This window comes from Euprymna scolopes, chromosome 13 (assembly GCF_053919585.1).
Source record: "Euprymna scolopes isolate OS-2025 chromosome 13, ASM5391958v1, whole genome shotgun sequence".
In the NCBI taxonomy this organism is placed as follows: Eukaryota; Metazoa; Mollusca; class Cephalopoda; order Sepiida; family Sepiolidae; genus Euprymna; species Euprymna scolopes.
The window spans coordinates 45115967-45129112 of NC_136494.1; the positions used below are offsets into that span (position 1 = coordinate 45115967).

A 13146-nucleotide genomic window follows, 5' to 3' on the forward strand; every position below is an offset into this window, starting at 1 on the left:
GGTTCATGGCCATGGTTTCTCATGACTGGTAGGAGTGTTCTGATTTGGCGATTCATTAGTTTTGCCTCTGGTGAGGAAGAGTTGTTTTTGCCCGGTGTTGTGTGCAAGGTTAGTAGAGCCAGATATGGATCATCCCTGATTTGGAAACATTTGCGCAATGTTTTCTTCACTGTTTGAATCGTTCTCTCCACTAAACCGTTGGATTGTAGGTACTCTGGGCTGCTTGTTACATGAAAGAAGTCCCATTTAGTGGCAAATTTTTTGTATTCATGCGATGTGAATTGAGGACTATTGTCGGAGATTACCAGTTTAGGTATTCCATGCTTGGAGAAGATGTGTTTTGTTCGAGTTATTACTGTTGAGGCCCTTGTGTCAGTGAGATGGCTAAATTCGAAAAATTTTAAGTGGTAATCCACTACCATGACATAATCTTTCCCACACAGTCTGAAGAGGTCTATACCAACCTTATCCCAGGGTTGGTCAGGAATATCATGTGGTATCTCTGGCTCTGAACTTTGTCGGTTTCTGTACTGTTGACATGAATCAGTTTTTTATCATGTCTTCTATTTCCTTGTTCATATTTGGCCAGAATAGAGCCTGTCTGGTATTGGATTTAGTTTTTTCAATTCCCAAGTGTGCCTGATGCAAAATCTTGCACATTTATGCTCACATATTAGTTGGGACAATAATTTGTTGGCCCTTTAATAGAAGTCCTTCCTGGGAAGTGAGTTCATGCCTGAAGTTGAAATAATGGTGGAGGCAACTGTTTAGGTTGTGTCGATGATCTGGCCATCCTTCCATGATTTGCTGTTGTAGCTGTTGCAATGTCTCATCTTTAGCTGTCTCAGTTGACAGCTGTTGTCGACGTCTGTCACTGATAGGCATTGAGGACATTATAGGCCGTCGGCCCAGAGTGAAAATTCTTAATTTTAATGAGATGTAAAAGGGGTGGGCATGATTTTTGGATATAATATGTATAAAATCATAAGAAACATGGAAAAAAATTTCACAAGCAAGATTATGGTGCATTAATAAATAATTTTAATTTTAATGCACAAAAAAATGCTAACTGTTAAGTTGCCTTCGTACAAAAAAGTAGCCATTCAGAATACTTCTTTTATTTACTCCTTACAATCTACCAATCACAATCATCGTAGTGCGAGTTAAAAATTCAATATGGCTGCCTCCAGTGAAGAAGAAATGTTTGTAAACAAAGACAAAAAAGAGTGCGTTATGTGCATATTTCCAACTAAAACATTGAATGTTAGATCTTTTTCAGTGAAGACATGGACGCGCTTTTTAGAATATGTTAAAAAATGGAAAGGTTTACATGGACCACAAGCAGAAATTGCGAAAAACTTTGACTTAAGCTGTGATTCAACTGAAATACCACCTCGTGTTGGGTTTCACCAAACTTGTTATGCACGTTTCACGGATTATCAGAAAATTGAAAGAATTCAGAAAAAACTAGAAAAGAATACTGATAACGTTTTCGAAGGTAAGTTTAAGCTTTTAATAATTTTTATTTTTATTGATACGTATTTGGAAAGAGACAATTTTTCTTATACTCCCTCTATTCACTTAGGCAAGTACGTGTGAACTGAACAGCATGAAAAATTTTATGGTAGGAAAAAATGGAATTAGAGTAACATTTCGTATATAAATTTAATGGAAAATCATCCTCCATTTCCTGGAGACTATTGTTAATTTTTTTTTACCATTAACCCTAAGTCTGAGTGCCAAGATTGTAATTTACCCCCTCCTCTCCCAATAAAAAAACGCACAGAATTTATCTTCACTAGAAAAAAGGTCAACACCTCTAAATTCTAAAATATATTTATTCAATTTAATTGATTTTTAATTTTTTTTTTTTTTTTTTTTTTTTTGTAAACTTCTAAGTTGTACAATCTTTTTTCTTCTCGGGGGAGGGAGCGATTTAAATGAGGGTGTTAATCTACATTAATATCTTTTCAAACAATTGAATATGTACATAAAAGTTGGCATCTGTTTTAGAAAATTTCACTTGTAAAGAAAACAAAAAAAAAACTAGAGTTTATTTCTATTTACTTGCCTCCCCCACGAGAACATAGATACAAAACAGGGTTTTATTGTGGGTAAAATTTAGTTCACCAAAAATGTATTCTGATTGGAACAAAAATTACAATTGCCTCAGTTTAGAAAGATTTCTCCTTCACAAATCTGAAACAAAAGATAACCTGTATTATCAGAATAAAGGGTACACTTTGCTCTTAGCCAAATGCTGTTACTATTTAACAGTTTTCATAATTTCAATAATTTTAGCTATTGGTTTTAATCTGGAAATGTTTCATTTCTTTTATGATTCTAAATATAGATACAACTGTCTATGGTACCATTTCTTGATTCTAGCACTTCCACAATCAGTCACTTGACAATCTATTCCATTAACCTTTATCCTCGTGTGGCTTTTAGCCTTGATAAGTGGTAACTCACTAGTAAAATAAAGTGCATTGCATATTGAATTTACCTACCAATTCCAATGATAAATATATTGCATGATTTTGTAAACATCCCTTCGTCCGATTAATAATGAGTCACCAGACGATTTAATTGTAGAATGTAAATTAATAACATACAATTTTTTCACAGAAGTTTTATCAGCATTGTTGTGAAGGAACATAACTAGCTATACACCGGTTACAAACTGTATATATATATTGGACTGTTCGGCAGACAGCGGCAGACAAGCAGTCGCAGTAAGACGGATAGTCTTACGTGTTGATTATCAGACTTCCTTCCCCATACTTGTTACTATGTACTTCTATTTACCTTAGGCGAGCAGCCTTACGTTTCTGTATTATAAATAAACCCCATTACACATCCCACTCGGTGTAACTCACGTTTGTCTTTATTTCCTAAGTATTTAGGAATATAACAATGGCGACGAAAGGATGTTCTTTCTCTTAACAGAGATAAATTACCGTACCAAGGACTGTGTACAATGCAAGGATTTTTTGTTTTACGAAAAAAACAAACTACACAAGGATTTTTGACCACGTGCGTCAATGAATTTAAAAATTTTTCCTACCTAAAGTAGCGAAAAGTACGGATTTTTCTTCGTAAAGAACTCACAAGAAATTATAGAAACATGTTCAAGGTAAAGTGGAATTTATATTTATTTTGACAAGTAAAAAAAAAAAAAAAAAAAAAAAATGGTCGCAAGTTGAATTCGAAACTACACTAAAGGATTACGAGTTTCGAAAGAAAAAATATAAATACAACGACTATTGTACCATTTTATGCCACGTGGGAACGGCAGCCATATATTTTTTTTTTTTTGGAAAATTAATTGTTTGTTATTGCCTTTATATAAATAATTGGAACTATTTGTCGTGGGAAGTAAGAAATATTTTGTGTATGAACTTACGTTGTTGAAAAAAAAAAAAAAAAAAAAAAAAAAAAAGAATTATTTTACAAAGCCTGTTGAATTACTATGGATGAACTTTGTTGAAACGTGTTGTGTCTGCATATTGCTACTAATTTACGATATACGTAAATTTACGATTTTTCTTTGGAATTATTGTGTAGAATTCGAAAAGACATTTTTGTACTAGAAGCTAACATGGAACAATTAGCAGAGTTAACTAAGGCTCTAGCCCTTAGCATCCAGGAACAGACAAAAATGACTCAACAATTTTTAGCGCAACAACAACAACAAATTCAACAACAACAGCTACAGCAACAGCTGCAACAACAACAAGAAAGAACACAAAAAACTTTAGAGACACAACAAGAACAAACAAACATACTACAACGACAAATGTCGACACAGCAAAAGAATTTAGAAAAGCTAATTCTAACGTCGACCGGGAAGAAGACTAATTTTTCTGCCGAGGGTATTTCAAATTCACTAACGGAATTTCGTTACTCCCCGGATACTGGTGTTACTTTCCCTGCATACTACAGAAGATACGAAACAATTTTTACGAAAAGATGTTTAGACTGGACCGATGAGGAAAAAGTTACCCTGCTACTACAAAAACTGGGTACTGATGAAAACACCAAGTATGCAAATCTAATTCTACCAAAAAAACCGGAGGAGGTTTCGTTCGAGGAAACAATTAGTACCTTGTCGAAAATATTTGATAAAAGGGATAGCCTATTTCACTCTAGATACAAATGTTTGAACATTCAGAAGGCAGAAGCTGAAGACTATCTAGAATATGCTTGCACTGTGAACTGTTTATGCGAATCATTTAAATTGAATGAAATTTCCGCAGACCAATTTAAATGTTTAATCTTTGTACAAGGTCTCACAGCACCAAGGGACAAAGATATACGTTCACGGATCCTAACAATTATGGAGGCGGATCCTAACATAACATTGCAAAAAGTCACTGAAGAGTGTCAACGTCTGATTAACATAAAGAAAGACAACACTCGCATTGAAGAGAAAAATATTTTTAAGGTGCAGCAAGTAAAAAGGCAAGGGACCACAAGAAAGTCCAGGTTCCAAGAACACAGGATCCTTAAAAGATACAAAGACCCAAAGCTAAAGTGTAAATGTTGTGGTAGTTTAAGACACAACAATAAGACCTGCTGGTTTAGGAACAAAATATGTTATGAATGTGGTCTCAGAGGTCACAAGGGAACATACTGTGCCCAGAAGAAAAGACAAGGGACCGATAATGTAAATACGCTTCGCATGAATAAAGAAAAAAGCTGCGAAAGACGGAAATATGTTGATGTTCGGATAAATGGACATCTGGTTACATTGCTTCTGGATAGCGGTGCAGATATTAGTATTATAAATGAAGATATATGGAAAAGGATAGGTCGACCTGAATTAACGAAAACCAGAAAGACGGCGAGAAGTGTGTGCGGCAAAAGATTAGAGTTCAAGGGAGAATTAAAATGCAAAGTGACATTCGCTAACCAGACTCATAAATCCAAAGTGTACGTCGTACCAGGAAAGAATACATGCCTGTTTGGGGTAGATTGGATTGTCCTGTTTAATTTATGGGAGAAACCCATAAATTCGTTTTGTAACGTTTTAACTGCAGAAAAAGCAAACCAAAGGGAAGACTTCCTGAAGGATTTGAAAACTGAATTTCCCAATGTTTTTGCCGAAGGACTAGGACTCTGTATTAAGACAGAGGCAAAATTTGAATTAAGGAAAAATGCCACTCCAGTATTCAAACCTAAAAGGAATGTGCCTTTTTTTTCAGCGATGGACGCAATCGAAAAAGAGTTGGATAGACTTCAACAACTGGAAGTCATTGAAAAAGTTAACCACACAGATTGGGCAAGTCCAACCGTGTATGTAAAGAAAAAAAATAACAGAATAAGGGTCTGTGGAGATTTTTCAACGGGTTTAAATGACTGTCTATTGGACCATAATTATCCCCTTCCGTCCGCAGAAGATCTGTTCTCTAAGCTTAATGGAGGAAAAATTTTTTCTAAGATAGACCTCTCAGATGCTTACTTGCAAATTAAGATCAGCGATGAATGCTCCAAATACTTAGGCATAAATACTCATAAGGGCATTTTTAAGCTAAAGAGGCTTCCTTTTGGATTAAAGGTTGCTCCTGCTATTTTCCAGCAAATTATGGACACGATGCTGGCAGGGTTGGAATTTTCAATGGCCTACCTTGACGATATCCTAATTAAAAGTGAAAATTTGCAAGATCATAAGAAGCATGTAAAAGAAGTATTCAAAAGAATACAGGAATTTGGTTTTAAATTGAGCCCAGAAAAATGCGATTTTTTATGAAAAAAATTAAATATCTAGGTCAAATAATCGACAAAGAGGGTCGAAGACCGGATCCACAAAGGACTGAAGCAATTGAAAAGATGCCTGCTCCAGATTCAGTGACAAAATTAAAATCGTTTTTGGGATTAGTTCAATACTATGCAATTTACATCCCTAACATACATAATTTAAGAGCTCCTCTTAACGAGTTACTGAAAAAGGGTGTTAAATGGAACTGGAATAAGGAATGTGAATCTGCTTTCCAAAATATCAAAAGATGTCTACTGTCAGACTTAGCATTGGCACATTTCAATCCAGAAAAGGAACTAATACTAGCAACGGACGCCAGTGATTACGGTGTTGGCGCTGTATTACTTCACAAGTATGAGGATGGTAGGACAAAAGCTATCGCCCATGCTTCAAGAACGTTGGTTGCAGCGGAGAAAAATTACAGCCAAATTGAAAAAGAGGCGCTGTCGATAATATTTGGAATTACAAAGTACAATCGATTTCTCCATGGACGATCTTTTATTTTGCAAACCGACCATAAACCCCTACTTACCATATTTGGATCAAAGAAAGGCATTCCAACACATACTGCGAATCGATTACAGCGATGGGCTGTAACCCTCTTAAACTATCAGTTTAAGATGGAACATGTATCCTCAAAAAAGTTAGGACACGCAGATGCATTATCACGGTTGATCCCTAAAAGAAGCGAAAGTTTCGAAGAAACGGTAATTGCTGCGCTTAAAGACGAAAGTGAATGTACAAGTTCAATGTGTAATATGATACGTGAACTTCCGGTAACTTTCGAAAAAATAAAAAAAGAGGCAGTAAATGACATTTTCATTAAGAAAATGAAAAATCAATTGGGATGGATAAAAAAAAATAAAAAGGTAGATCAAACAACGCCTTTTTCCATCTGTGAAGATGTGCTCATGTATGGTGAGAGGATCGTAATTCCACTAACGTTACAGAGGAAAATTCTGAAGGAATTTCATACAGGTCATCCGGGCATTTCGAGAATGAAATCCCTTATGAGAGGATATGTGTACTGGCCTGGTATGGACAAGGAAGTTGAAAAATGTGTCAAGACATGCAGAGGATGTCAATTAGCAGCTCGAGATCCTCCAGTAAAAACGACGCCATGGCCAAAGACGGACCTACCCTGGTCACGTCTGCATATTGATTATGCGGGACCTATAAATGGTTATTTTTACTTGATTATTGTAGATTCTTTTTCAAAATGGCCAGAAATATTTAAGTTTAGACATCCAACAGCAAAAAACACTGTGAGTGCGCTTAATGAAATTTTTAGCCGTTTTGGAGTGCCAAAAACCCTAGTGAGCGATAATGGAACAGCATTTACTGCTCATGAATTCAAAGAATTCTGTGACTCACTAAATATTCTACATATGACAACACCTGTGTACCATCCACGATCGAATGGGTTGGCCGAAAAATTTGTAGATACGTTTAAAAGGGCACTTAAGAAAAATCTTACTACGGACACAGACGAACAATGTATTCAAACATTTTTAGCAATTTACAGGGTGACACCAAATCCTAATAATAATGTCAATTCTTCCCCGGCTGAGCTAATGTTTGCAAGAAAGATAAGATCTGTCTTCGATAGGCTGCTACCAGAGAAAAAGAAAGTTTTCAAAAAAGAAAACCTTAATACCAAGTGCTTCTCCCCAGGTGAAAATGTATATTTCAAAAATTTTCAAAATGGACGAAATCAGTGGGTTGAAGGTATTATCAAAAAAAGGATTGGGAGCATGGTCTATACCATCCAAGGATTAAGTTTTGTCTGCAAAAGACACAGAAATCAAATACGTCCCAGACTGTCTCCAAATGTGGAAGAGACACCAATGGAAACATTGTGCGATATTTTTGATATACCAAAACCAGCGTGTGTACCGCAAACAATGAATATTTCGCCTGAACCGACCATACGGGCTGGACAGAAACCTTTACCCCGGGTAACGCTGACCAGAAGGAAAAGCGCAAGAAAGAGAAAAGTTACCAGGAGATTAAGCCCTGACCCTAAAAGGAAGAGGTATTTAAGCTAAAATCAGGAAGATTTCAGCTTCAGGGGGAGGTGTTGTGAAGGAACATAACTAGCTATACACCGGTTACAAACTGTATATATATATTGGACTGTTCGGCAGACAGCGGCAGACAAGCAGTCGCAGTAAGACGGATAGTCTTACGTGTTGATTATCAGACTTCCTTCCCCATACTTGTTACTATGTACTTCTATTTACCTTAGGCGAGCAGCCTTACGTTTCTGTATTATAAATAAACCCCATTACACATCCCACTCGGTGTAACTCACGTTTGTCTTTATTTCCTAAGTATTTAGGAATATAACAAGCACTATACAAAAAAAATCTTAAATTTTTAATGAAATGTTTTGGATTTATGAAATAATGATTGGATATTTTTAATTTGAACTTTTCCATATACTTTGTTATTTCAAATGCATATTAAACTCCTAAATATATTTATTTTTACAGGGTCCCCATCTCAAGAAAACATTGATGCGACTACTGCCGAAAATGATGATCCACCAGCTAAAAAAAGACGGGTTCTTCGTTCCAATTTTGATCGACCATCTTTGCCAGCTAGATCAGAGCATATTTTACCAGATGTTTGCATACTATGCCAAAAAGTAAAAACTATAGTGTGCAAAGGATCTGGCAAAAGAAACAGGGAAAACTTGTCAGATGTTCGACAATAGAAGCTGCTAATTTAAAACGAGCAGCAGAAGAAAATGAAAATGAATCACTCCTCATGCAAATAAGGAATAAAGATTGTGTAGCAATCGAAGTGAAATATCATAACTCATCAAAATCTACCATAGGTTATTTACCCGTAATTGATGTTAGCCCCACAGAAATGGATACAGTCCTTACAATTCTAAAAAAAAGCATTGACATTGCAGATCAACTCAAGTTAGAGTCTCTTGTTATTGTAATGGATCAAGCAATCTATTCAAAGGCACAATTAATTAGATGGAGAAATCCATATTTCATGAAGAGATTGGTGATTCGACTTGGTGCTTTTCATACAGCAATGTCCTTTCTTGGGTGTTTGGGAAAGCGTTTTCGTGATGCCGGGCTTCAAGATATTCTAATAGAATCAGAAGTTGTTGCTGTAGGCTCAATAAATGGAGTTTTCACAGGTAGACACTATAACAGAGCAGTTAGAGCCCATAAATTAGTGGCCGAAGCAATGCAGCATATGCGTTTGACAACCTATTTAAACAGCATTCCTGAAGAAAAGGCAGAAAAAGTGAAGCATTTAATGACATCCTTGTCACAATCATTCCCAGGACCTCAGTATGAAGAAATTCTGAAGGGAGAACATTTTCAAAGTTTTCTATCATCCTATGAAGAATTTATACAGGTTGGCAACAAAAAGCAAACTTTTGCATTCTGGAGTTCTTATATTGACATTGTAGAAATTCTTTTACTTTTCCTTAGAGGTATTCGAGAGTCAAACTGGGAACTTCACTTGGCAAGTGTTAGACAGATGTTACCTTGGGTGTTTGCATATGACCATGTAAATTATAGCAGATACCTTCCAGTTTACTGGTTGGAGATGTCTAATCTCGCTAATACTCATCCAGTGATATATACACAATGCATTGGAGGAGATTTTGCTGTTCAAAGAAGCTCAAATGCCTTTGCTAAAATTCCTTGTGACCAAACCATCGAACAAACTGCTAATCGTGATTCAAAAACAAAAGGTGGTATGACAGGCTTCAGCACAAACAAGAGAGCCGTCAACAGGTGGATATGGTCCCATCATGCGAGAGGGTCTATTACCCATGAATGTGAAACTATGGCTGGCAAAGGAGAACGAAGTGGAACACGATCAGATCTTTTACATAGTCGGATGAAACATGATAAGCTTGCTATTGGAAAGATAATAGACACAGTAAACAGTATGTTTAATCCATTTGAGTATGAACCAGCTGAGTTGATCCATATTGCATCAGGATTAGTTGCGACACAAGATGTTCAAAATGATCTGCAATTTGCTAAGGCAAGGGGCGAATCAGAATTTGAAAATTTCTGTGGGCAGCGTCTACAAACGGGAGAAGTTGATTTTTTTGCCCCGATGAAAAGAATGAATTTAAAAACATTCTCCAGTATGTCTAAAAAATCAAATCATCATGTCCACGGAAAGGATATCACTTTGGAAGCAGATAGAAATCTCCTAGCAAGATTGGTTGTGATTGGTAGAATCCGGAACATTAATCTTCAAGAATTACTGTCATATTCCTTAGGTCCATTACCATTGTCCCTTGCAAATTCACATGGATCGTTGGTTAAAACTAATAAAGCAAACTTACTTCATGCTTTAGAAAGCCATGCTAACAATCCTATTGTTGAGAACCCTATAGTAGGTGGCATATATATAGTGGATGGTATGTCGCTGATACACCAATTAAATTTGAACAAATTACAAGGAGAGAAAACATTTCTTAATCTTGCTCTTGTTATTTTGAAAAGTTTAGTGAACAGGGCAAAATCGAATCATTCTAAAGAAATTCATTTTGTTACTGATACATACCAGCAGATCTCTATAAAAAATATCGAGAGGGATAAAAGAGCTGCTACTAGCTCTCAGATAAGAATCCATGGTCAGCTCCTTCCTCAGCAATGGAAGAAATTTCTTTCAAATGGAGAGAATAAAAAGTCCTTAATAGAATTCTTGGATGAAACATGGTCTAATGTTTCAACATCAGAGCTTAGAGGAGTGAAGGTATTCTTGGCGCATAACAAGAAATGTCATTCCTTCTCACCTGGAAAAGAGGCAAGTGATATTGTCATCCGGTTAGAAGAGACAAAACTTTGTAGCTCACAAGAAGAAGCTGATACACGGATTTATTTGCATGCTTCTTTTGCAGCCAACACTAGTACGGATGTAATCATTATGAGTCCTGATACCGATGTGTTTGTAATTGGAGTTTCTTTACAAAATCTTATTCCCGCACATTTATACTTCCACACAGGAAGAGGAACAAATTTGCGAACAATAGACATCAAGATGATAAAAGACAACATTGGAGAGTCTGTCAGTCAAGCCTTGATTGGTCTACATTGTTTTACAGGATGTGATAGTGTCAGTTCATTTTACGGAAAGGGCAAAGAGAAAGCACTTAGTTTATTACTGAGAGAGAATGAGTTTTGTTACGCATTCAGTGATCTTGGTAATGAATTTTATGTGAAACCAGACACAGCAAAATCATTGGAAATGTTTGTTTGCAGGTTGTATGGCCAACAAAATGTCACAAGTGTTAATGAAGCCAGATACAACATGTTTAGATTCCAAAGAAAATTGGAAATCACAATGCCTCCAAATCAAGATGCCCTGAGTGAACACATCAAGCGAGCTAACTATCAAGCAGGTACGTTTTATAAATATTTAATTTCCAATTATATGTAAAAATTAAATATATGGAGTTTCATTGTTATTTGCTTATTAGAAAGGATGAAAATTATTCAATATTAATGTTAATTTCTTTCTTTTTTCAGGTGTCTATAAAAGGAGCCTCCATGCAAATCCTGATATACCATCCCCTGATTGTCATGGATGGAAGATAGAAAATGGAGATTTAGTAATCCATTGGATGAATCTTCTTCCTGCTCCAGACAGTTTAATGGATTTAATTAACTGCTCTGCCAAATGTAAAAAAAGTCATTGTAAAGACGTTAACATTTGTACATGTCTCCAAAACAGGGTCCCATGCACAGATATGTGCAAGTGTGCAAGAGATTCTTGTTATAAAATTAGTAAAAACATTGGACATGATGATGATGACACTGATGATGGTGATGACGACGACGATGATGATGAAGTGGCATAAGCAGTGATCAGTTTTAAATAAAAGCATATATGATCTTATTTACTAACATGTTGTTTGTTTAACTTTCATTAAAAATGCCTTTTTGTCCTTTAAATCTGTGTTATTATTCATAGATTCAAAAAAATACTTTTTAATGAAAATTGACAAACATTGTATATTTTACCAAGTTGATGTGTATAAAAAATGACACAAAATCGCAGCTCTACCTCAGGTTTAAACGACCTTGTTACATACAAAATATAGCAATAGATTTGTATGACTAATAATATTGGTAGACTATAGGTGTCTCTACATGAGAAATATCAAAATGTAAATCTATTTCTTTAGTTATCCACAGAAAAGATTGAAGTTGTTTCAAATAAGATGTTTGAAAAAAGCTTTTTTAGAAAAATATTCCCTATTTTGAAGCATAGTAAATATATTAAGTCCAATATTTATGTATTAAATGATGAAGAAATAAATTGGGAATAAAATGTGCTAAACTAGATGTCTGTATTGTTATCGGTTTGTGTGCTACTAAGGTTTAAGCAAGTCATAATGTTCTATTTGATGATTGTCGGCCATCTTTAAATATGGCCGCCGTTTTCATTAATGCGCAACATTTGTGCTTGTGAAAAAAAATATGATGTTCAGGAGTCTATTGGCATTCATTTGACACCATTTTTTCTTCCACCCCCAACCGAGGTCACAGAATCAAAAATCTAGAGGGATTTTGACCTTTGGGCCCATAGCCTATTATGGAGTGGACAAATAGATTCATTTCTTTGTCCGGCTGAGTGTGTCCACAACATACATTAATTTTCCTTCAGTATATTCAATTTCAAAGTCATACTTCTGTAAGCGTAATAAGAAGTGTTTTACTCTGGGTGGAGTTTTAGCAATTTGCTGTGTGACAATAGTTTTGAGAGGCTTATGATTGTTATTAATTACAAAGCGTTGTCCATATAAGAATTCGTGAAAATGTTCACAGGCAAATACGGCATTTCCAGTTCAAAGGGGGCAATAATTTTTTTCCGCAGATGTGAGAGATCGGCTAGCAAATGCCACTGGAGCCCAATTACTATTGTGATTTTGTTCCAACATGGCTCCAAGTCCTAGAGTTGATGCGTCTGAAGAGACCCTGATGGAAGTGCTGGGTCAAAGTATTTTAATGTTGGACTCTGCGTGACCAAATCTTTTAGTCATTAGAGGGCTTCTTTTTGTGGTTTATTGAAAGACCACATGTCTTTTTCCAACAAGAGGCAAAGAGGTGCAGTTTCATTTGATAAATTGGGGATGTGCTGAAGTTCAGTTTTATTTATCGGATCTGGCATGTTTCTGACGGCTCTGCATTTGTTTACATCCGGTTCATCTCCACGGCTGAATATGGTGTGGCCTAGAAATGCCAATTCAGTAATGTTAAACTGGCATTTGGATTGATTTAATTTCATGCCGGATTTCCTTATGGCGTTCACGACTTCAATCGTTCTGTTTTGCAGACGTTCTTGAGTGTCCGCCTAAATGATGATGTCGTCCTGTGAATTTCTGC

At 35.9% G+C, this 13146-nt stretch overlaps 1 protein-coding gene across 1 annotated transcript; it reads left to right on the forward strand.

Moving 5' to 3' along the window:
- Window positions 1-1368: 1368 nt before the first annotated feature.
- LOC145292002 (uncharacterized) lies at window positions 1369-11664 on the forward strand. The gene is made up of 3 exons (XM_080137985.1): window positions 1369-1498; window positions 8257-11159; window positions 11287-11664. The coding sequence occupies exons 2-3, from the start codon at window positions 8402-8404 to the stop codon at window positions 11616-11618; spliced, it is 3090 nt and encodes a 1029-aa protein (XP_079994111.1). The 5' UTR covers window positions 1369-1498; window positions 8257-8401; the 3' UTR covers window positions 11619-11664.
- Window positions 11665-13146: the final 1482 nt, after the last annotated feature.